Source organism: Chiloscyllium punctatum, chromosome 25 (assembly GCF_047496795.1).
Source record: "Chiloscyllium punctatum isolate Juve2018m chromosome 25, sChiPun1.3, whole genome shotgun sequence".
Classification (NCBI taxonomy): Eukaryota; Metazoa; Chordata; class Chondrichthyes; order Orectolobiformes; family Hemiscylliidae; genus Chiloscyllium; species Chiloscyllium punctatum.
Genome location: NC_092763.1, coordinates 45,428,200 through 45,455,180, shown reverse-complemented (window position 1 = coordinate 45,455,180; position 26,981 = coordinate 45,428,200). Strand labels below are relative to the sequence as shown.

Here is a 26,981-nt window from a genome sequence, read left to right as displayed (position 1 = left end):
TGTTATGAAGTTGTTGAACTTTAATGTTGAGTCTGGAACATAATCATGATGATATGCTGTTCCTTGAGTTTCTGTTGAGTTTTGTTGGAACAATGGTGATGACTGAGAATAGAGAGAGGTCAGAATAGAAGTGGCACGGAGAAGGAAAATGACAAGAAAGAGATGAACATGTCCCATTTTGACAGTTTGGTACAACAGGAACAATAGCACTATCAAGGTAGGAGTATGTTAACTAACTGACTTGTTGGATGCTCTGAAAAACAAGGTGCAACTAATTGCCATGTTTTCAGTGGCACTGCAAAAAATAATTTATACATGGACTTATCAACTGCCAGTGTACCCTGATTGACTGCACCATCATTGATACTAAAAGTTCTGGTATATCTATTTTGGGGAACTATCTTTACATATTCTGAGCCCTGACAAATCCACTTGTAGATAAGTGCCATCTGCTCCAAGTATAACAGAACTGCCATGTAGCATTGAGCTAGCGCGTTCAGTGACAGTATACTCATTTACAGCTTGAAGCTTGACTCTTTCTCTCAGCAGGCATGCAATAAAGTATGCAGTGATGCAGCAGGAACTCCTTGCAACCATTAATTATCTCCATCCTTTAAATTTCAATGATATGTAATTTTCTACTTCCACCACATGTCTAAATCTGCATCTTTTGCTATATATAATTGATAATATGCTGACCTTGGAAACTTGAGTCAAAAAAGTCTTGTTTCTGTCCATGTCAGGGCAAATATGTCTCTAATCATTTGGATGCATACTGCAATCATATTAGAAAATCTACATTGATCTTTCTATTGTAATTTCTAGCACCATTTTAACAGCTGACCTGAAAATAATTATATTGTGATTTTAGTTCCATCAGGTCACTTCAAATTTTAGAAATGCCTTCATCAATCATTAAGTTCTAATTGTAAATTAATTGTCTATATACAGTGTCTCTGAAGTTCCAAGAACTCTGCTACATCAGTACAAAAGTTGCTAAGTTGTGTTTCTTCATCCACTGTGCCACAGGCTAGATAGCTCATCCCAAATTTGAGACATCAGGATCAGTTTGTTATCTCTGTATCTGGGTTTATGAGGATAATCACCTCAACCTGGCCCAGCTTGCACATTTGAAATGTAGAAGTGCCATGTCATTAAGTCTTAAATACATAAATATTAAGTTTTAAAACTTTGGTTACTGCTCATCACGTGAGGGTAATTCATCTGGATTGATCACCTTGTTCTAGTAAAGATTTAGAACTCATGCCATCGTTTAACTCCCTGAGAGTTCTGCTGAGGTATCTCATGAGAGTAAAAAGAAGAATCCTTGTCATGGCTTACAATCTCCTTTAATAGCCCCTTGGAGTAGAGAAATGTGGGCAGCAGATTTAGGTCTGGCTTCTAACTGAAATATGAAGGTGTGTTTTAAATGAAAGGTGTCATCTGATCAAGGTTAAACACTGTGTTCCTCTTAATGAATAAAATAGCACATTTGAGTGGTTCAGGCTTTCATGACTGTTCATCTGTGTTTACTCATTTGCTGCCTTTTTTAAAATCCATTTTTATCTCTTCCCTACATACAGAGTTTCATGTATGGGTGCACAAGTTAAATTTATTTCTCTTTACTTATCACAGGATTTGTCTTTGAAATTGAAATGCAAGAGAAGAATAACACTTATCTTGGGTGACATGATGTGCATCTTCCAGATCTGAAACTTCCAGAGAAAGATTCTACTGCAGGATGGTTATTTGGCTTTACAGCTCAACTATGGATTGACAGCTGAATAAGAATCAGAGTTACAAGATAAGAAGCACTCTCGATGACTTTTGGAGTTACTACAGTTATTCATTGGCACCAAGGACTTTTGGAATTTATATTGCTGAGAATCCAATAATGGCATCGTGTACGATGTTTCTTCATACAAGATGGAGTTGTCCTGTATCCTTTTTACATCGCATAGTCACCATTTTCTTCAATGTAGACTGTAGTGCTGCTCTCTGGATATTCAGCTTTGCTGTCAGGGTCATAGTGCTGGAGGGTCAGATCAATTACCCAACTGTGAATACACATTATGGGAAACTACGGGGAATCCGAATTCCCTTGCCAAGTGACATACTTGGGCCAGTGGATCAGTACCTGGGAGTTCCATATGCAAGTGCTCCTACCGGAGAGAAAAGGTTCCAACCACCAGAACCTCCACCCTCTTGGTCTAGAATACGTAACGTAACTCATTTCGCTCCTGTCTGTCCGCAAAACATTCATGGTATAGTCCCAGAAATCATGTTACCAATCTGGTTCACGGCCAATTTGGATATAGTTGCAACCTACATCCAGGATCAAAATGAAGACTGTTTGTATCTAAACATCTATGTTCCTACAGAGGATGGTGAGTCAGTAGCGGATGAGCCAATGCTTCTTTTGTCTGGTTCTTTGTTCCTGTTTTGTCTGTATGTTGCTTTTTAAGCATGAGATAGTTTCCTATTTCACACCTGACCCCTTCCCATCCCCCTCCTGCATGCAATTGTTATGTAGCTCATGTTGTGGCTTCTCCTTACTTTGATCTTTATATCTCTTACTGTCTATGGCACTGTTATGGTTCCTCTTTTGTTTCTTTGGCACAGTTTGACAACCAAAAGCGAATCATCACTGCAAAAAGTCTCAAGACAGGTGCATTGACCACACGATTAATTTGCAGGGTTTGGGATTCACACAGTAATGTGTGAGGGGACAAGTGGTTTGGAAAGTTTGTGAAGGGTGATTGCAGAAATATTCTCCCAGGACATACGTGGGTTGTGACTGAATGTCTGCTGCAAAATCACTCTCAAATCCAGAGGATTAGTTTGCAGTTTGGTGTTTATTTATGATTTAGTTCACTTCCTAGAACTCAGAATACGAAGAGAGCATTTTGTTCATCCGCAAAGACCCTGAACCAACTTTGCAAGACTCATACAGATTATCATCAATCACTGTAGTTTGTCCATGGGTCACTATCAACTATCCATGAATTGGTAAAAGAAAAAGCCTACATATCAGTGCAAGTTATCCTCATGCTTGTGCCAGTCATTCATACAGTGTAATATATTTGTTAATATTAGGCATGAACTTGTCTGTATTTGCATCAAAAATTATTAAAACTGCTGAGTTTAACCTCATCTTTTACTGAGACCTCATGTCAGAGAGTGACTCTCATGACACTTGTCAGGGCAGGGGCGAGTTCCTCAAAAATGGTTGTGAACATTGATTGCTATGTAAATAATTGTGCTAGTCAATGATACAGGGGTTTCACAGTGGACTATGCTTGCTTTATTTCATTAATAATTTGATTCATCAATGTGAATAATATCAGCACTGGGGAAAATGTAAGAAAAGGTGGACTAAGTTCACACAGTGAGCAGTTAGAATCTGAAATGCACTCTCTGGAAGTTCAATTAAGGCATTCAGGGGGATATTGGACGATTATTTAAATAGAAAAAATGTGTAGGTTTATGAGAAAAGGCAAGAGATTGACATTAAATTAAAATGCTTAGAGAGCCAATGCAGACACAGTAGCTGAATGGTTGCCTTCTGCACCATAATAATTTTGTGAAGTTTTAAGCACAATTCAGAGTTACTATTATGTGTCGTTAGGTTCAGAACACTTCGAGTGGCCTGTGTAACATTTCAATTTCTCATATAATTCATCCTTATCGTCTCTGAGTTGGTTTTCATGTTAATGCCTAAATTTGTACTGTAGACATTTTTTCCACTGAAATTCAAAATGTCACAAATAGAATTAATTTCATATCCAGTGCAGAAACTGGGCTAGACTCATATTCAAGTTAATGAGATGAGGCAATTATTCGAAGCATTATTTACTTAATAAACACAAGCTGGGAAGTTTGTTTCACGCTGAAAGCTGTTGCTAAGGGCAGAGTTTAGCAAAGTGTCAAAAAATGAAGTCCACATTTGCAAGAAAATTCATTCTCATGCAGATTGCTCATCATGGTTGCTTTAAATAGGCTAGACCAGGGGTAGATGAAGTCAAAAAGTATGGTACTGGAAAAGCACAGCAAACCAGGCACATTCCAAGGAGCAGGAGAATCGATATTTCGGACAGAAGCCTTTCATCAGGAGAATCGGGATAGATGAACCCGAGGGAAGGGTGAGGAACATGAGAAGAGTGAATGCAGTCTGGTCATAGACCTGGGACGGACACTCATTTCAAGTAACTTACAAGAAAATACGTTGGTTTTAGATACAAGCCTAATCATTTTTTGCCAACTTTAGCACTGGAATTGAAATCAGGCTGTAAATTTGTAGACGTTACTTTCAAGGGGCTTAATGTTGATTTATGGGATTGTGAACCAAAACCTTGCTAAGTTTCAAACTCACTGGATATGATTTTGATAAATTGGATTCAGTAGATGATAATCGGTCAGTATAATCAGTAAGGTGAGTGCACTCAGCTTGACTTTAACCATTTCTGCACATCATTCTTTTTAGCTGAGGGGATTACACTTGATTTACATATAAATGGAGCTGGAATTATGAGTGGGACTAATGAGAAGTGGATTTTGGTCAAATGTTGGGTAAGCAGTGATAGATTTTGTTATCATGAGTAAGTAGAATAACAGATAATGGTAAAAATAATTGAAGAATAGTAGATTTGAATTAGATGGAGTGAAGAGTTAAGAAGAGTTGTATTCACACAACATGAATCTTATTGAAAATGATATTTAAGTATTATGGATTGTTAGGGAGATTGGTTTAAACTTAATTTGGAACGATGAAGAGAATTTGATTTGGAGTCATGATTTGAAGGTGCTGGTGTTGGACTGGGGTATAGAAAGTTAAAAATCACACAACACCAGGTAGAGTCCAACAGGTTTATTTGGAAGCACTAGCTTTCAGAGCGCTGCTCCTTCATCAGGTGGTTGTGGAGTATAAGATCATAAACACAGAATTTATAGCAAAAGTTTACAGTGTGATGCAACTGAAATCATATATTGAGAAAAGACCTGGATTGTTTGTTAAGTGTCTCTTTTAGAATGACCATACTTTTTTCACACCTTCAGATCCATACACTCACGCAGACCCTGGCTCATATACAAGCTGTCTCTCGTACGCTCACACATACACACCCACACTCAACACCCACACACACACCCTCTCACAGACTTATATCTGATTACACTTACAATCACACACATACACACACTCTCACACTCATACTCCCCCCCCCCCACCCCCCCCACCCACCCCACATCCATATTCACACACAAACACACATGCTTGTGGGGTGAATTTATACTTGCAGAGTTTTATTTTGCTCACAAACTGCATAAAGCCATGTACAATTCTGTAAGTCTCTTTTTTAGAAATAGAATCAGTCTGAACATTGGGGCACAGACAGCCTCACACAGGGCCTCTCATACCTTCAATGCATTATCTGAGCTGACAACCACCTATTGTTAAAGTTCACTTGAGAATGTAACTTTTAAAAAAGTCCTGGGATTTACATAAGAAAGAACTGAAACCAACATGGTCATTCTAAAAGATGAGAGACTTAACAAACTATCCAGGTCTTCTTCAATAAATAATTTCAGTTGCATCACGCTGTAAACATGTGCTATAAATTCAGTGTCTTACGTTATTATACTCCACAACCACCTGATGAAGGAGCAGCGCTTAGAAAGCTTGTGCTTCCAAATAAACCTGTTGGACTATAACCTGGTGTTGTGTGATTTTTAATTTTAATTTGGAGTAGATTACAAATGTAATGTAGGATGTAGGAGTTGGTAGAGCTAAAGGAGAACAGGAGGTGATGCGACCAAAGAATCGTGAAGGGAAGCTGGAGCAATTGAGAGTGTCAGAGAACTGTAAAGAGGACAGTGTAATATACATTTGCAAGAAAGAACATGGTAATTCAAGTAATTGTAATTTATCTGTTGTACAGAAAAAATTAAATGTTTAAAAATAAAATTACTAAATATCTAGAAGCAACTAACATAGATTTTAGCAGGGAATTCTATAAGAAGATGGGATTTAGGTAAATATGGGAACTGTGCATGAACTTCCTCACAAAGTCCATGCCTCAACTTATAAGGCATCTTTAAAATTATAGAACATGTTAATGTGATTCAAAACATAGAGCCACGAGGAAATAGATACTGGTAGATGATCAAAAGCTTGGCCAAATGGGATGGGTTTCAAGGAATGCCTTAAAAGGAGAAAATTAATGTGGAGAGGTTTAGGGTGGAAATTCCGGAACTTAGAGAATTAGCAGCCAAGTTGGAATAATTAAAATGGAGGATACTCAACATCAAACTCAACAGGATTTTAGGGCTGAGATGATTAGTGATTGGAAGGGGACAGTTGAGAATGGGTTCAACAAAAAGTAAGAGGAGTTCAAAATGGAAAAGTTGCTTAACTAGGAGCCATTATAGCTTTGTTAACACAGGCTTGGGGGTCAATGGAACTTCCTGCAAGTTTGAACACAGGCTGCAAAATTTTGGATATCTCAAGTTTACAAAAGGTAAATTGTGTAGGACATTAATCATGAATGTGTTATAAGTGTCAAGTCTGAAAATAACTAAATGCAGGATAATCGCAGCAGGAGAAGACGATTTGCCTCAGGAAATGAGTGGGACAGTGCCTTGGAGATAGAAATAGATCGTTAATGATGAGACAGCTAAGTGTTTGATTGCTCGCCTTGGGGTCAGATATGACAGATATGTGCCGTCTAGTTCAGCCTCAGATTGTTGCAGGGAGAAGATTTGAACTAGAGGCTAGAAAGTGGAATGAGTAGTGCCAGACAAAGAAAAAGACCTTGGCCTCCTCAGAATTTAATTGGAGGAAGTTTTGTCTCCTCCAGTACCGGATATCAGAATTGATCACTGCAAGAAAACAAACAGCTTGGAGATAGTGGAAATAGTGGAGGTGTCAAGCGATATGATGGTAAGGTGGATATAGATATTGTTAGAATACGCATGGAAATTGATACTCTGTAGCTAAGGGGCAATGTCTGGATGAGAAATTGGAGGGGGCCAAGGATATATTCCATGGTGGACACCAGGGCTACATTTGTGGGATTGTGAAAAGAAACCAATGATGGCAATGTTCTGACTATGATTAAGTAGATAGAAATGAGCCAGATGAATGCAGTGCTGCCAAGCTGAGGATGTTCGAGCAGCTTTGGAGGAGGATGGCGTGTCAACTGTGGCTAACTCTGCAGACAAGTGAAGGACTTCATGGAGGGATAATTTGCCTTTGTCACAATCACATAGTCTGTCATTTGGGGAATTGATTAGAGCAGAGTTGATGCTTTGGCAAGGAGATTAGATAGATTAGACTATGGAATCTCAAGAAAGGTTAGCATAAATTTCAGAGGAAAGAACATATTCAAGGACTTTGGGAAGGAATGGCAGGTTGGAGATGGGACAACTGTTCACAAGGTTGGAGGAGGTCATGTGTTGTTTCTTTAAGGACAAATATAATGAGCAGATGTTAAGGAGGGATGAGCAGAATCATAATGCTAACAAACGTGGAGTCAGGAAAGGGAATCTTAGTTGTCAGCAGTGAGTGGGAATACGATTAGTGACCAAGTGGATCCGGTGGACTCCTTTTGGTTCATATGCAGAGAATAGTCTGATGGATAAGTTTTGAATAATGACGAGCAACTATGGAACTATATGTCAGCAAGTCATCAGCAACTTTAGAAGAAGGAAAAAAAAGATATTTTATCATTACCATGCAATTTGAGCTGATGCCTGAGTAGCTCATGATGCAGAAAAAGATTAATTAATTGGGCAAAAATCCAACTTTCTGTCTTCAAAAAACAATATATATAATTATAGAGTGCATTTATTGTAGTAAAATATCCCAAGTTGTTTTACAGTGTATTATTAATCAAAATGTGACACTAAGCCATACAGCAGATATTAGAGTATTTGACTAAATGGTTAAAAAAAATGTTTACTGAGTCAGAAGATGTATTAACTATTATAGAGCATGGAAGGATATGGATGAAACCTATGGGAAATATAGTTACCCAAATGTATTTTGTTTGGCATGTAGAATATTAACACTTTGAATTACCAGAATAGATTGTAGGGATTGTTGATATAATCTGAGTAATGTTGCCTCGCTTAAGGAGCTAGAATTCCTGGAAATTTCCTGACTGAGAACAATAAACAGCAAATGACACTGTGATGGTACCATTGTTGGGATTCCACACAGACTGATCCTATGCATTGCTAGTGATTGACAAACTAGTGAAACACAGCATTTATGAATATTGCAAAGGCTGGAAGAAGTAGTGCCATTTCATATTGCAAAATTTTGGACGCATTAATGATGATTTTCTGTATTTGATATCAGTTGTAAAGTTGTAAATGTCTTTTTTCAGATTTGAGCAAGCCATCACAAATGCACCTGTTCAGGTACAACAACTTTAAGTTTTGTTTTGAAAACTCACCCACCCCAAGGAACCAGAAATGAAACCTGTAAACAATTATTCTGGAATAAAAAAGGAAAGGTTGGCACAGAGCCATCAATATGTATCTGACAAACAGGCAAAATGGGCTCACATTTCAAATAAGGCTCTTTTTCAGAATTCCTGAATGGACATTCATAGTTTATTCTTCACTTGAAGCATTTGAAAAATGGGGCTTTTTTTTACATGAGGCTTGTTCTAGCTGAAGCCTAAAATGTTACTACATGACCCCTCTCTTTAAGAGATAGGGAAATGACAGGGGAGAGAGTTCATGTTGACCAGTTTAAATATTCTTCTCATATTGGAGTGGTACTGCATTGACAGCTTGAACAGCATGGACCAGCTGTGCCCTGGGACAACTGAATATTTCTGCAAACAGGTTTTGTGTGAGAGTCTGTGTGTGCGTGTGTCTGTCTGTGTGTGTGAAAGTATGTGTGTCTGTTTGTCTGCCTGTGTATGTGTGTATGTAGGGGAAGTGAAATGGTTGTGATTGCATGCTCCTATTTTGTCTGATGGAGCCTCATGTTATTTTGCAGTATTTTATTCATTTTACAGTAAAAAGAATATCGAAGGAATGCACAAGAAAACCCAACAAGAAAATATGTAGAAAAGGAGGTAGGTAGAAACCTGGTATCACATGGGGAGGAGCGAGCATGCATTCTCAACACAAGCAACAAGCTTCATCATTAAGCTGCAATTAACCACATGGAAACTGCGAGTTATAGCCAAAACGTGTGTGTATGTTTGTGTGTGTGTATGTGTGACTTTTGAATAGAGTTTGATATATTTTATAGTGATGACATGCACTTGATACTATGCATTTTGTTCACTGTAGTATTCTAATAGAAATTGTCTACTGTGCACCAGAGAATAGCTCACCAGACACAGAAAGGAATACATACAGGGAAACAGTCAATATCTCTACAAAGAGAAAAAGACACTGAAAATTTTTATATTAGCTAGTGTGTTGACGAATATTTTATTTCTCAATGGAGATAAATATTCAATCTCTAACTTTCCTGGTACAAATTCTATTGCAGACTCATTCAAACATTTGTAATGAAGTTTGATCTTATCCCAGCTTTCTCTCAGTGATGAAATGAGGGGAACATAAATCCATTTTGAAGGATTTATGATTCCCTCAAAGTGATCTGAGACACAGTGGTTAACTCACTCAAAACACACTCTCTTATACAGAGTTAAAATTGGGCCCATTGACTCAAACAGTCTGCTTGTTGGGATCTTGGTGTGAAAGCGAGACAGACACATCACAAATTCGCACAAGTTTCTCAAGTTCAGTAGTTGCTCACATTCCTCAGTTGTCCAATTGGTGGTTCTTAAAGTAACGCATAGTTGCGACAGAAGACAAGTTAACAGTTTTCCATTTATCTTAATGAGGATGTACAGGACTGCTCCATCTGTCGTTACGAAAATAGTTTGAGAGCCAGTAATTTGGGCTTGCATTCCAAATGTGCTTCAGGCAATAACCAACTTCTCTGTCTAGTAAAAAGGTGTGTACTACACCAAGAAGGAGAGATGAAGAAATAATCTCAGAAGCACTCAAGCCTACACCTGATATGTTTTCAGTAGTAATATGCACACTTCCCTTGAACTTTAAAATTGCCATCATTACCTCTTGCTCAAGATCATCTTGACCATTCCCCCAACCAGTGGTACAGATATTAAACCTTTCTTTGCATGCTGCTAGATGCCCAACTCTTCATTGATTCCCTCCACAAACCCCTTTACCTTATGCCTCAAAACCATGTTGAATAGAGTTTTCTATGACATCAATGACTCCATTCTGGATTCACTGGTTTTATTTTTAATGTGTTACAACTGGCAATGCTTTTTATGGATGTTTGGCTAGGATACATATTAGTGACAAATATTTCAGCCTGTACTCCACCATCTTTGACTGCATAAACATATGACAATTTGTTCAACATCATTATGGATAACCCAGAATTCTTTTCACTATTAAAAAGATGGAACCCAATCTTTTCAGTGCCTAACACAACTCTGTATTGCTGCTCATACCAATTCCTTCCTCAATCACCCATGCAGGTTGCTCCTGCCAATGCAGTACATCCCAGGAATCGTCCGACTTAGAGTCATAGAGGTGTACAGCATTGAAACAGACCCCTTTGTCCAACTCGTCCACACTGACCAGATATCATAAATTACTCTAGTCCCATTTGCCAGCACTTGGCCCATATCCCTCTCAACCCTTCCTATTTATATACTCATCCAGATGCTTTATAAATTTTGTATTGTACCAGTTTCCACCACTTCCTCTGGTAGATAATTCCATACATGCACCACCCTCTGCATGAAAAAGTTGCCCCTTAGGTCGTAGAGTCATAGAGGTGTACAGCATGGAAACAGACCCTTCGATCCAGCCCATCCATGCCGACTAAATATCTTAACCCAATCTAGTCCCACCTGCCAGCATCTATCCCATGTTCCTCTAAACCCTTCCTATTCATATACCCATCCAAATGCCTCTTAAATATTGCAATTGTACCAGCCTCCACCACTTCCTCTGGCAGCTCATTCCATACATGTACCCCTTAGGTCTCTTTTATATCTTTCACCTCTCACCCTAAACCTATGTCCTGTAGCTGTGGACTCCCCAATCCCAGGGTAAAGACTTTGTCTACTTATCCTATCCATGCCCCTCATGATCTTGTAAACCTCTATGAGGTTACCCCTCAGACTCCGATGCTCTTTCCTGTTTCCTCTTTCCTGTCTCACCTTAAACCTGTGCCCTCTAGTTTTGGACTCTGCTACCCTGGGGAAAAGATCTTTTCTATTTACCCTATATATGCCCCCCATGATTTTACAAACTTCTAGAAGGTCACCTCTAAGCCTCCAACGCTGTAGAGAAAATAGCCCCATTCTATTCAGCCTCTACCATGGTTCAAACTTTCCAACATCTTTGTAAATCTTTTCTGAACTCTTTCAAGTTTCACAACTTTCCTCTGATAGGAGGGAGACCAGAACTGCACACAATAAAATTTCAAAATTGGCTTAACCAATGTCCTTTACAGCTGCAACATGACCTCCCAACTCTCAAAATCAATGCATTCATCAATAAAGAAAAGTATACCAAATGCCACCATGACTATTCTGTCAAACTGTAATTTTACTTTCAAGGAACCATGAACCTGCACTGGAAGGTCTCTTTGTTCAGCAATACTCCCCAGGACCTGAGTATTAAGTGTATAAGTCCTGTCCTGATTTGCCTTTCCAAAATGCAGCACTTCACATTTGTGTAAACCTACCTCCACTTGCCACTCCTCAGCCCACTGGCCCATCTGATCAAGGTCCCGTTGTACTCTGAGGTAATCTTCTTGGCTGTCCACTACACCTCCAATTTTGGGGTCATCTACAAACTTACTAACCATACCTCCTATGTTCACATCAAAATTACTTAAATCCAATTTAGATTAGGTTAGATTGGATTAGATTACTTACAGTGTGGAAACAGGCCCTTCAGCCCAACAAGTCCACAGTGACCCTCCGAAGAGCAACCCACCCAGACCCATCCCCCTACATTTACCCCTTCACCTAACACTACGGGCAATTTAACACGGCCGATTCACCTAACCTGCACATCTTTGGACTGGGGGAGGAAACCGGAGCACCCAGAGGAAACCCACGCAGACACGGGGAGAATGTGCAAACTCCACACAGACAGTTGCCCAAGGCGGGAATTGAACCCGGGTCTTTGGTGCTGTGAGGCAGCAGTGCTAACCAATATCTGCCACCTATACCCGATTCTACCTGAAACCCCCCACTTACCTGTCCTGTCTTTAACAGTCCTCTTTTTCCAGATTACTTCACAGCTTCCTTCTTTCCTGCTTCTACACTCAAACCTTACTGTCCACCCATTGCTCCTTAGTCTCTGCTCTTCCATGGGCCACATCCCTGACTCCATTCCTTCCCACCATGAATTTTCCTTCATTGGTGACTGATACTTCAGGCGTTACTGCCTTCTCTGAAACTTTCTCCCTGAACTCATGCCTGGTTGCCCCATCTCATTTACATGAAAAATACTCTATACCTCCACCAGGAGAATGGTTAGGACATATGTGTAATTATTAGAATCAATCCTGAGACATCAGAAAATCTATCACTTAGAAAAGCGTAGAAGAGTCTTGGTTAGTCAGCATGGCTTCGCTAAGTGAAGGTCATGCCTTACAAATTTGATTGAATTCTTTGAGGAAGTGACAAGGAGGATCAATGAAGGTAGTTCATTGGATATTATCAACAGTATATGGATTTTAGTCTGGCACTTGACAAGGTCCCACGAGGCAAACTGGTCAAAAAAGTAAAAGCCTGTGGGATACATGGTAATCTGTCAAAGATTGGCTCAGTAACAGCAAGCAAAGGGTAATGGTCAATGACTGCCCTTATGAATGGAAAGCTGTCTAAAGTGATGTTCCGCAGGGCTCAGTGTTGGGACCCCTGCTGTTCCTTCTATGCATGAATGATTTGGACTTGAATATGGGGGTGCATAATTAGGAAATTTGCAGACAACCCAAAGATTGGCTGTGTACGTTAAAAATGGCTGGATGTTCAAAAATGATATAAATGGGTTGGTGGAGTGGGCAGGGAAGTGGTAGATGGAGTTCAACTCTGATAAGTGTGAGGTAATCTATTTAGGAAAGTCAAACAATAAAAGGGAATACACAATAAATGGGAATGTACTGAGAGGGTAGATGAAGTGAGAGATCTTGATGTGCAGGCCCCTAAAGATAATAGTGCAGGTAGATAAAGTTATAAAGAAAGCATATGGAATGATTTCCTTCATTGGCAAAGGTAATGAATGCAAAAATAGGGATATGATAATGAAACTGGCAAGGCTATAAGACACGAGTGAGGCCACAACTGGAGTATTGTGTGCAGTTTTGGTCACCACATTACAGGAAGGAGGTAATTGTTCAGGAGAGAGTGCAGGGAAAATTTAGTAGAGTGTTGCCAGGGCTGGAGAATTGTATCTATGAGGAAAGATTGGAGAAGTTGGGGTTATGTTCCTTGGAACAGAAAAGACTATGAGGAGACATGATTGAGATAGGGGAGTCCAGAACTAGAGGGTATAGGTTTACGGTGAGAGGGGAAAGATATAAAAGAGACCTAAGGGGCAACTTTTTCACGTAGAGGGTGGTACGTGCATGGGATGAGCTGCCAGAGGAAGTGGTGGAGGGTGGTACAATTGCAATATTTAAGAGGCATTTGGATGGGTATATGAATAGGAAGGGTTTGGAGGGATATGGGCCAGGTGCTGGCAGGTGGGACTAGATTGGGTTGAGATATCTAGTCGGCATGGACAGGTTGGACTGATGGGTCTGTTTCCATGCTTTATATTTCTATGACTGTATGACTCAAAGTAGACAGGAGGAACTTGTTCCCTTGGCAGAGATTGAAAAACCAGGGGTCAGAGATTCAAGCTAAGTGGCAGAAGGATTAGAAGGGATGCGAGGAAACGCTTTTTGACATAGAGGGTGGTGAGTGTCTGGAATTCACTGCCTGAGTTGGTAGAGACCCTAAAATCTTTTTTTAAAAAGTACCTGGATCTTAAGTGCTGTAATCTGCAGAGCCATGAACCGTGTGTAGGATGATAGGATTAGAAAGAGCATCTGGGTCTTGGGGTTGACATGGACAAAATAGGTCACATGGCCCACTTCTGTACTGTATTATATCTATGGTTTTCTGGTTCTATATTCAAAGACTCAGGTCTTTGATTTTAATCACAGAGCTGCTTGAAAACGCAATGCATTTGAAAGATGTATTCTGCCATTAATGGCATACAGAGGATATCTAATTTGTGTGATTGGGTTGATAATTATAAAAATGAATTCCTCCTGAATGGTTTCACATCTGGTGGATTGTTCCAAACTAATTTGAGATGATCCTTTATTAGAAGATTGTCACTTTAAAGGATGTGAAGATTTTGGTAACTACTAATCTGACTACTTTTTGGAGAGGTTTTCAATTTGCCCAATAGATTTGTTGTACCTGTGGTTATAATCTTCTATTGCTGAGTACTGGGCTATTGAATGAATCAGAGTGGAGCATCTTTTCAGTATTCCAGTGTTAAGTGCTGGGCTGCCAGTTGTGTCAGCAGTTTGCTTGCATAATGGGATTTTCACCTTGTGTTGCTAAAGTGAAGGAGTAAGCAACAGCAGGTGGCCTTGCTGTAGGGAAAAAAGTGAATGTGTAACCTCCAGGGTTGTATGAAAAAGCACCTTTTACTGGCTGAGACAAGATTGAGATGAGAAGAGGTTTTGGAAAATGTAACATTGGACAAATACTGTGTGGCTGGCCCGAAAAGTGGAGGACATGACACTGTTGACCCTGTTGTGTTAGGTTAGTTTTGGACCACTCAAGATTGTTATTATTCCCTGAGAATTACACTCTCCTGAAAGGCAGGCATATTTAGTGAGGTTGTCATACTATGATTTTCAGAACACACCGGATATTTTCCTCGTGTTCTGCAGTGAAGATAAATGCTGTAATAAACCATCATTCATTGTGAAATGGAATATAATCATTATCGTAAGTCTAATGGGATGCTATCTTTTATTATGAGATGAATTAAACGTGAAAGTATGTTATGCTTCAGTTACACAGGGCTTGCTGAGAACACATTTCAAATACTGTTTACAGTTTTAGTCACCTTATTTAAGGAAATATAAATATGTTGGAGGTGGTACAGAGGATTTTTTTTTTAAGACTGATACTTGGAATGAGTGAGTTGAACAAACTAGTCTTATTTAAATGGAAATTTGGAAGACCGAGGGGTGACTTGATTGAAGGATGTATTTCATGTATGTGGATCACGTTGCCTTCCTATCTTCACTACAATTAAACATATCATAGGAAGGCTGCTGGATGGCCATACCACATCACTGACAATTAATTAGTTAATGCGCATTCAAGTGCCTTAACCCAACCCCTGACATTAACCCAGCAGCTATTGGGGCACTGGACATGCAGAGAGTATGAAACTCCATGCCCAATTGATGGATGCAGCATGGAAAAAGCAATGAGAGCTACCAATCTTCTCTTACTGTTGACCCTCCTTCCCCACAATGCCTATCTTGCATTCCTTTTCCTATCAGCACCTGGGAGCCTCCACAATCTGAGGCCTTGAGTGGTGTGTTACACGCAACATCTACTGCTGAGCATAGAACTCTTCAGCTCTCGGCAGGCTGGACTCCATCCCCTGAGGTTTTCTATCCTGATGAAAGGCCTCCACAGAATTCTACCCAACAGTTCTAGAACTCTTCCGTAAGGTTGAGATTTGGACTTGGGAGATCCTGAGCAGTGTTCCATCGTAGCCTTACTGCTATAACACTTCCACTGGTGTACTGATAATCTTCTAAAATCAGTCAGTATATGTTATCTGTATATATAATTTCAGAATCTTCTGGCAACTTGAGAGTAACTGCAGCTTGAATAGTTTATCTGAGTTTCATGCTCATTTATACCTTAAGGATGAATCTGCTGAGGGACTGCAGTGCTTGAAAGCTTCTGCATATTGTAAATCCCTGGCCATTGACATGTAAATAGCTTTCTCACTGTACTTGGAAATATAAATTGCTTGACTAACTTTGTTTTGATAATAATGAGTCCCACATGTCTTATTAACTTTCATTGGTTTCCCTAGTTTCACTTTAGCCTGAAGACTTACAGAATACTAGCAGGTGCAACTGTAAATAAGGAGAATGGAAGTAAGAGTACAGGAATTGTGCTGCTGTCTCAAGACTGACATACAGAAATGCATGTTGCAGATACAAATTCCTGTTTGTCTTGACCTCAGATTTTGCATGTTGGCTTATGTATAGATAATCCTTCAGCTCTGTTGTACTGACTCAGTCATTGCAGTGATTAGCTGAAGAAAAGTGTTCACTACTTTAAAACAAAAAGCACTGTTACCTTCCTCAGATTGTGACAAATCTTGCTATAATAGATTAATGAAGGAATATGATTTTGGAGACTTCAAATGTACAGGCAAATGCTGTCTGCCAGACATTGAGTATAATTGTTAATTGAGGTATGCACTAATAGAGTATGGTTCTGTCATAAATGCAGAAATAAAGTTTTCTGCTTTTTTCCAAAAAAAAATCATTTAAAGAAAAACAAACATAAAAACAATATTTTCCTATTGTGGACAGTGAAGTAAACATCTAAGCTCATGCTCATACATAGAGCTGGAATCAATGTATTGGAGGAATGACAAGGTAGAGAAGAATCAGCACAGCAAATCCTGGTACTCTCCTGAAGAGCATTAGGTGATTTATCTACACCAGTCGGACAGTAGTAGTTCAAGAAGACAGCTCACCAACACCCACTAAACTGCCACTCCTCTGATTTAAGAAAAAAATGATGCCCTATTTGGCCATTTCAAGGAAGCATTAGTGAGAGTGTGGTTGTGAAGGAACTGCAAGATGAACAGATGCAAGATGGTAGAACACAACAGCTAAACCCTTCAGTTTAAACAGAGTAGTAACTATATATAGAGATTATTGTTTGTTTTTTCCTTTTAACGCAGCAGTTGAGTGCATATATTGGTAGAACTGCTGTTTGTTTTAGTTGTTTACTGTTTGCAGTGAACAATGAAATAATTCATGCCTTGTTTTCTGCTGAATCTGATCTAATGTACTAGTTACTCATCTGGACAAATGAATACTACAACGGCAAGTATATTTGAAAAGCTGTACAGGATACTTTAGTGACTGACCTGATGGTCTTGCTTCATGTATGTGCCGACAATGACCTGTGGTGTACTCTTTGAGAGGCAGTCACTTGTGCAGATACTGTGACAACACAAGATTACTGATGATGCAAGTGAAATGCACACTGATTTGATAAAGTAGAGAATCCTGAGATCTGAATATTCTCAGCACTGTTCCAAATATTTTTTGCCAAATTTCCCAAAGGCAAGCTGATTTTATTACCTCTTGTTTTGAGCTCAAAGCATTCTTAATCCCAGTGGAAACATTCATTATATGCTGCTTCTGTGCAGATGGTTTACATAACTGATATTATTATGGATATCAAAGATATCAATACCAGACTACCTTGCATACACTCATTTCGTAGAATTGTACAAGAGTACAGTGCATTGGGTCTTCTGAAGAACACATGATTAGACTCAACATCCATTCTTTCTCAGATCTCGGCAATTTGTTTCTGTAAAATAATTAACCAATTGTCATTCTATGATTACTATTGACTCACCCAATGCAAATCCTAATTGCCCATTATATAAAAATAAAATTTGATTATGCAATATGTGAATTATCAATAGCTGTTGAGTGATTGTTCCATCTTCCAGAGTGATATGAACAGTGCCACTTCAAAATTGACTACCAGGATGTTGCTATGGATGGAGGATTTGAGAGAAAAATAGGCTGGGACTTTTTTCAGAGGAGCGATGGAGGTTGAGGGATGACATTATAGAGGTTTATAAAATTATGAAGGGCATAAAGGAGGTGAATGACCAGGATCTTTTCTCTGGGGTGGCTGTTCTAAACTAGGGGACATATTTGTAAGGTAAGAAGGATGAAGTTTTTCAAGAGGACATGAGGGGCGACCTTTTTACATAGAGTGGTTTGTGTGTGGAATGAGCTGCAATAGGAAGTAGTGGATGCAGGTACATTTATAACATTTCAAAGATATTTGGATACGTACATGAATAGGAAAGGTTGGAGGCATATGGACCAAAAGCAGACAAATGGGACTAGTTTAGTTTAGGAACCTGGTCAGCATGGATTAGTTGGACCAAAGGGTCTGTTACCATGCTCTATGACCTCATGTTAATAATATATTTTGTTAGAAATCTCCCTCACTAATGTTTTTATCACTAGACAACTAAAAGGATGTGCACAGCTGGCCCAGGATATTTGGGTATTTCAATTATTCTCTCATAGCCTACTTTAGAATAACCCAATTATCCAGCATTTGCATTGCTTTTTAAAGATGAGGTATTGTAAGGGTCTGAATGGCATGGCCCATGGTGAGATGTGTGGTGAGATTCGGTTACAAGTGTGATGAAGCCCATCTTGATCCTAAGATTATATTGCTCCTTTTATGCTTTCACAAGCGATGTTGCTTCAATGAAGGAATGTTTAGCATTTTTGCCATTTGGGTTGATGTTGCCTCATGTGTGATAATTTGCATAATTGAGAGTGAGTACTGCATATAAAGTCAGTGTTGGAGACGTGAAGGCTGTGAAATACAATAAAAGATCTTTTACGAATTAACAGCTTGGCACAGGGCCACAGAACAAATCAGCAAAAAGAAAATTTAGATCTAAAATCAGAAATTTACATGTACAAGTGATCACATATAAATGACGTTTTGAGCAAAGGTGAAAGAATCACAGGAGTGACATAAGAATCGTTTGCATGTGGGTTTGGAAGGAAAACATGATTTTTTTTATTGCAGTGGTCCTCTGCAACATTTCAGTCTCTGACCCTCCACTTTCTGTTGCTCCAACCACTCCATCCCTCTTTGTAACTGCAAGACAAGTGAATGGGTGACTGCTTCCAGATGAGCAACTCTATTTTGGACTTGACTGTTCCAATTCTGTCTGTCAATAAAGTCTCCAATATTATGCTTTCTATAAAATTGAGGATATCCAGAACTCTGCTGTCCATGTCTTTATTTGTTTGATACACTATTTCACTCATCACCCTTGGCCTATGTTAACTGCAACCTCTACATTTTCAGGATATCTGAGCTCATCTAATTCTGTGCTCTTGAGAATCCCCAATTTTAATCAGTACGTCTTCAGTAACTAAGGCCCTGAGCTGTTGAATTCACTTCTCAAACCTCTCTACAACTGTTTCCCCCTTTAATACTCACATTTTAGAACGTATCACTTTGAACATGCCTCGGTCATCTGTTGGAACATTGAATTAATTAACATAATGTCAAATTTTACTTTATTGTATTACTGTAAAGGTCTGTGTGCTATTTTGTTCTGTTAAAAAGTGCTCAGAGGCTTAACAACACTACATTTAAATTCATAAGTCCTTATTGGATAGACTGTTGGAGTTCTCTTCTGTTTGGGTACATCCCATTGAATCCTTTGAATTTTCTGAGAAGGCAAGTCATATGTGATATTGGTTTGTTGCACAGGGTAACACGTTTTTGAAGCCATAGTGTAACTTGAAGGAGATGACACTGCTGGTACTAAGGACGATGAAGAAATGGAGAACTCCAAGCCAACCTCCCGTTAAAACTCTTCAGTAGCAGCTTACTGAAGAATTCATCAACTGAAAAAAATTCTGTTCCTACTGGTTCCATAAAAATACCTTGATCTGCTACTATTGCTGAATAATCCTATCCTGTTATCAAGATATCAATGGCATTATGAAATAAAAAGGTCTTATTTCTCCTCGAAATTCCTAGTTCAACAAGCACCTCCAAAAATGAATCATGTCCTGTTGGACAAAAGCAGCATTGGTTCATTGAAGGCAGGTCATTGTTAACTAATCTACTGGAATTCTATGAAACCATTACGAGCATGGTGGACAATGGGGACCCAGTAGATGGTGTACCTAGATTTCCAAAAGGCATTTGACAAAGTGCCACACAAAAGGCTGCTGCATAAGCTAAAGATGCGTGGTGTTACAGGTAATGGATTAGCATGGATAGAGGATTGGTTAACTAACAGGAAGCAAAACATGAGAATAAACGAGTGTTTTTCTGGTTGGCAATCAGTGATGTGAGCCTCAGGGATCAATGTTGGGACCGCAATTATTCACAATTTACATAGACAATTTGGATTTGGGGACTTTGTGCAGTGTGTCAAAGTTTGCAGATGACATTAAGACGAGTGGTAGGACTAAGTGTGCAGAGGACTGTGAAACTTTGCAGCGGGACATAGATACTTTAAATGAGTGAGCAAAGATCTGGCAGATGGGGTACAATATTAATAAATGTGAAGACATCCATTTTGATAGGATCAGCAGTAAAAAGGACAGTTATTTGCATGATATAAAATTACAGCACACTGCTGTGCAGAGGGACTTGGGTGCCCTTGTGCATGAATCACAGAAGGTTGGTCTCCAGGTGCAACAGGTCATTAAAAAGACAAATGGAATTTTGTCCTTCATTGATAAAGGGATTGAGTTTAAAACCAGGGAGGTTATATTGCAGCTATGTAGGGTGCTGGTGAGGCAATACTTGGAGTACTGTGTGTAGTTTGGGTCTCCTTACTTGAGGAAGGATGTACTGGCACTAGAGGGGGTGCAGAGGAGGTTCACCAGATTGATTGCAGAATTAAGGATTTGGCTTATGAGGAGAGACTGAGTAGACTGGGATTACATTCATTAGAATTGAGAATCTTATAGAAACATATAAAATTATGAAGGGAATAGATACGATAGAGGTAGAGAGGATGTTTCCATTGGCGGGTGAAACTAGGACAAGAGGGCATAGCCTCAAAATTAGGGGGAGCAGATTTAAGACTGAATTGAGACGGAACGTCTTCACCCAAGGGGTTATGAATCTATGGATTTCCTTGCCCAGTGAAATAGTTGAGGCTTCCTCAGTAAATGTTTTCAAAACTCAGATAGATACAGTTTTGAACAGTAAAGGAATTAGGTGTTATGGAGAAAGGGTGGGTAAATGGATCTGAGGCCATGAAAACATCAGTCATAAACATATTGAAAGACAGAGTGGGCTCGAATGGCCAGATGGCCTACCCCTGTTCTTATTTTTTATGTTCTTATGTTCTTTCCACCCAATTAACTAACATCAGCTTTTGTGCCAGCAAGCCAACTGGTGCAGATCTCCCAAGTGGAACCTGAGGTGTGCAGTGTTCACCACACCATTTCAGGCCTGGGTCATAATGCCAGTGAACGGAGCAGAACTCATTAATCAAATGCCATGATCTTTATAGCCCTACCTAGCCAATCTTATATAGCATAGGCAAATATAATCCCCAACTACTTTCTTCTAAATTAATCAGGTTGAGAGCTACTCAATTATAGAAAGCAGGAAGCATATGTTTCAAATAAAGAACAATGCAGCACAACAACAGGCCCTTCAGCCTTCCAAGCCTGCACCGCCACATTTTGCTCTCCCATACTAAACCTATCTCTCTATTCCATGTCTATTCACGTATTCGTCCAGGTGCTTCTTGACTGCTGCTATTGTGTTTGCTTCCAGCAGTTTCTCTAGCAACATGTTCTCATCACCCTTTGTGTGAGAAACTTGCCTCACTCATCTCTTTTAAACTCCTTCCCCCAATACCTTGAATCTGCATTCCCTAGTAATTGACCCCTCCATCCTGGGAAAAAAGCCTGTACTTCCCACTCTATCCATGCCATTCACAATCTTATAAATGTTTATCATGTCACCCCTCAATCTCCTGCGTTCCACTGAAAACAAATCCAGTCTATATAACCTTTCTTCATAGCTAAAATTCCCCCATACCAAGCAATATCTTGGTAAACCTTTTTCATACCCTCTCCAAAGTCTCCACATCCTTCCGGTAGTGTGGTGACCAGAACTGTATGCAATATTCCAAGTGTGGCCTAACTAAAGTTCTATAAAGCTGCAGCATAATTTGTTAATCCTTATACTCAATGCCCCTTCTAATTGAAGGCAAGCATGCCATAGGCCTTTTTTTTTACTGCACTACCACCTTCAGTGATCAGTGGACTTGCATACCAAGATCACTCTGCATATCAATACTCCTAAGGGTTCTGCTATTCACTGTATAATTTCTACCTGTACTTGACCTTCCAAAATGCATCACCTCACATTTGTCTGGATTAAACTCTGTCAATTTTTTACCCATGCTTCCAAATGATCTATATCCTGCTGTATCATCTGACAATCCTCCTCACTATCTGTAACTCCTCCAATCTTTGTATCATCTGCAAACTTACTAATTAGCCCAGCTATGTTGTCCTCCAAATCATTAACGGAAGTCACAAACAGCAGAGGTCCCAGCACTGATCCCTATGGAACACGACTAGTCACAACCCTCCATTCTGAAAAGCAGCCTCCCACCTCTACCCTCTGTATCCTATGACTAAGTCGGTTCCGTATCCATCTTGCCAGCTCACCCCTGATACCATGTGACTTCAACTTCTGTACCAGTCTTCCATGAGGGATCTTTTTAAAGGCTTTACGGAAGTCCATATAAGCAACATCAACTGCTTTTCCCACATTAATCATCTTCGTCACCTCAAAAAACTCAATCAAGTTAGTGAGGCACCACCTCCACCACACAAAACCATGCTGTCTATGGCTAATAAGCCCATTTGATTCTAAATGGGTATAGATCTTGTCCCTGAGAATCTTTTCCAATAATTTCCCTATTACCGATGTAAGACTCACAGGTCAGTAACTTCCAGGATTATTCCTGCTACCTTTCTTAGACAATGGGACAACATCGGCTATTCTCCAGTCCTCTGGACCTCACCTGTGGCCAAAGAGCATACAACGATGTCTGTCAAAACTCCAGCAATTTGTTCTTTTGCCTCCCGTAATATTCTGGGATACATCCCATCAGGATCTGGGGACTTCTCTACCATAATTTTTTTTTAAGATGGACAACACCTCTTCTTTTTTAACAGCAACTTGTCTTAGAAACTCGACACTCCCTTCTCTAAGATCATCTACCACCAATTGCTTCTCTTTGGTGAATACGGACACAAGGTATTTATTTAGGAGCTCACCTACCTTTTCTGGCTCCACACAGAGGCTCCTTGTTTTGTTCTTGAGTGGGCCAACCCTTTCCTTGGCTACCCTCTTGCTTTTTATATATGTATACAAAGCCTTGGTATTCTCCTTAAGCCTATTTGCTAATGGCTTTTCATGACCCTTTTTAGCCCTTCTAATTCCTTGTTTAAGTTTTTTCCTACTTTCCTTATATACTTTAAGGGCTTCATCAGTTCCCACCCTCCTTGACCTTACCAAGGTCATAACATCTCTGGTCATCCAAGATTCATGTAACTTGCTGTACTTATTCTTCTTTTCAACTGCCATTTGAAATATTCCCAGATGAGCGATGTAAATTTACCCTCAAACAGCCACCTCCAATCAAAATTGTCCATTTCCTGCCTAATATTTTTGTAGTTTGCCTTCCCCCAGTTTAACATCGTCACCCAAGGATGCTGTTAACCCTATCCATGAGTAACTTAAAATTCACAGTATTATGGTCACTACTCCCAAAATATACTCCCACCAAAACTTCACTTACCTGGCTAGGCTCAATTCTCAAAACCAGGTCCAGTTATAACCCCTTCCCTGGTTGGACAGTTTACATACTGTGTCAAGAACCCCTCTTGAATGGTCCTTACAAATTCTGTCCCATCCAAACCCCTAGCACGTAGTGAGTCCTAGTCAATATAGGGGAAGTTAAAATCACCCACCACAACAACCTTGCTGTTTTACATCTTTACATCTTTCCAAAATCTGTCAACATATTCTCTCCTCTATCTCCTGCTGGCTGTTGGGAAGCATTTAGTATACCTGCAACATTGTGATTTCATCTTTCCTCTTCCTGAGATCTACCCATATTGCCTCGCTGCACGAGTCCTCTGATGTATCCTCCCTGAGTACAACTGTGAGATACTCCTTTACCAGTGCAGCAACTTCCCCAACCCTTTCACCTCTTTCTCTCTCTCACCTGAAACTTCTAAATCCTGGGACATTCAGCTGCCAGTCCAGTCCCTCTTTCGGCCAATTTCAGTTTATTGAGGAAATGCCCTTCTTTCAAAGCTGGAAAAGTAGAAAGTTTGGATAATATAGATTGTATAATTAATAGCATGTTTCACAGCTTTGGAACATCACAAAACAGTTTACAGCCATTGCTTTTGTGGTATAGGGAAACATTGCAACTAATCTGCACACAGCTATGTCATACAAGCATTAATTAAATTCGTAAGCAGATAATCTACTTTGCTGATGTTGTTTATGATATAATACTAAGCAAAACAGATGAAGAATTTCCCTACTTTTCTTCAAATAATGCCACAGGATTTTCTCCACCTGCAGAAGCAAGACCTTGGTTCAACATGTCATCTGAAAGGCAGTACATGCTGACAACAGCACTCCTTCAATTGTACCACTATGTGTCAATCTCAGGTTATTAACTTCAGTCTCTAGAGAGGTTTGAACCCATGATGTTCTGACTGAAGGCTAGAGTGTTACAAATGAGCCAAGGTTTGCAGCTTGCCTATTAACTTAAAGTACTCAATCAATATAAGAAAGGTGCTGATGAAGGACATTTTGTTAAAAATTGAATTTTTATCAAATTCTGACCAGTTCTTGACTCCATGGATAGTAGAATGGTTACGTGATTGAACCGATGTCTCATTTGGCCTATATCTAGTCATTTACCAATGTGATCCTAGAATAAACCTGCACCAAAGTGCCCAAGTGGATATTTCTTAGCTGCCTCCTGGAAAAGATGGAAATGGTTCAAGGGGTCAAATGGCTGACTCTTGCTCCCATGTTTTTATTTCTTAGATTCTCACTGGGATGGATTCTGATCTTCAGCTATTTCAATGAATATTAAGTCTATGGCAAAAAAGAGTTTACAAGTCCCAACATTTTACTCATAATACTGAAAACCTGAGATCCAATATAACACACATAGCTACACTGTTCCAATGCATTTTTAATATTGTAACGATTGCAGCTCCAAAATGTGGAAAATGTCAATGTTCTGCTCATAAAAAGCAATACAAATCAGTGCTATAAGGGCATCGACTTATTACCAATTCACAGCAAAGACATTCAAAGACACAACTTTACTAAGGAGCACTTATTCGTCAGAATCTTGCTCACCAGTGATAAGATTAGATTAGATTACTTACAGTATGGAAACAGGCCCTTCGTGTTCTAGTCATGTTCCACTAAACCCTCATTACAACTGTGGTGCAAACATCAATGGAAAAATTGAATCCTACAGCTGAGATGTGTGTGGATAGCCCTGGATATCAATGCATTATATGACCAAACGTGATACTGTCGTACCATATTAAAAGTGAAGTAAATAGGGCCTGGGGGACTACTGTAGTACTTGAAATCATACCAGGCACTAAGAAAGATAGTTAATGGTTGATCATTTCTGCCCCAGCTGTAGGAGCAGGAGCTCTTCCCCTGTAGTGCCCTAGGCCTAACAAATTTCAAATGCTTCATCAATGACCTTCTATACGGTTATTAATGTGGCTTTTTGCTGATAACTATATCTTGTCAGCTCAATTTGCATTTCCAACAAATAGCATGTCTAGAACAATTTCCAGTCTAGGCCTGAAAAGTGGCAATTAACATTCGCAACACGCAGGTGTAAGGCAGAGACCATCTCTAACAGTGCGTGAAAGCTAACCCTGATGACTTGAAGGTTAATAGGCAATTGTTATTTCTTGATTACTTCAATAGTTAACAGGAAAAGTTTCTTTAGTTCATTCTATATCTTGTGTAGACCTCAATTATGCTGGTATATTTAGAACTAGTTGATGTGAGTCAATTTGGTGCATCAATTTATGTACCATCTGAGATATAATGCAGTTTTTTTTAGCAACAGCTAAGGTGAAACATAATGAATTTGTGCAGCACCCTTATGAATTTTTGACAAGATATTGGTGAAAGGTTTCACAACTGAATGACTACAGTACTCACATGATGATGCTAAATGTAGAATTTGATGAGTTTTAATAATAGTGAAGGGAAAGTAAAATATGTGCAAATAAGGGGTGAAACGAAGGGGAATGTAGAGGTGCTGCTGTTGTTGTTGTATTGCTTTTGATATAGGTGGTAGAGGCCATAGGTCAGAATAATGCTGTTTAAGTAAGTGTGGATCTTCTAGCTATCACACATTGCAGCCATAATGTGCAATAGTGGAGAGACTGGATATTCAGCTTAGTGAAGTGCTTTGTCCTGAATGAAGTTCAGGTTTTTTTTATACAGCTTCTCCCTTCCAGCTTAAGGCCATCATTGAATCCTCTCACCATCAACATGCTAGGCTCATCATTGACCAGAAACTGAACTGAGCCGGGCACATAAATATAGTAGTTACCAGAGCTCGTCAGAAGGTGGACATTCTGCACAAGTGGCTCATCTCCTGTCGTCCCAAAATCTCCCTAACATCTATATTGTGTAAGTCAGGAGTGCACTGGAATATCTTCCACTTTCCTGGATGGAAATACCTGCAATAAGACTTGACTGCTTTGACAGCATCCAGAATAAAGCAGTATATTAGTTTTGGCTTCTACATTAACCTAAAATCTAACCGCTCCACCATTATGTGCTGTGTTGCAACATATCATATTTTCAGGATGCACTGCAGCAAGTCCCCAAGGATTCTCTGGATATACCTCCTAAAACTACAACCTCAAACATCTAGAAAGAGGAGTGCAGCATGAGAAATGAAATGCCATCATCTTCACTGACTTCCTCTCCAAATCATATACCTCATGACTCAATCAAGGAGGAAGTTACAGAGGGGAGATGAAGGTAACAACA

General features: G+C 39.5%; 1 protein-coding gene across 3 annotated transcripts in view; it reads left to right on the top strand.

Moving 5' to 3' along the window:
• nlgn3a (neuroligin 3a) overlaps positions 1-26,981 on the top strand; it is a 319,502-nt gene that overhangs the window by 74,051 nt on the left and 218,470 nt on the right. For 2 of the 3 annotated variants that reach the window (XM_072595196.1, XM_072595195.1), the window contains exon 2: positions 1,636-2,387. In XM_072595196.1, coding sequence (XP_072451297.1) covers positions 1,895-2,387 — 493 coding nt within the window. In that variant the 5' untranslated portion in view covers positions 1,636-1,894. Of the gene's footprint in view, positions 1-1,635; positions 2,388-9,029; positions 9,090-26,981 lie in introns of all 3 variants that reach the window. The other variant, XM_072595194.1, reaches the window with a different exon arrangement.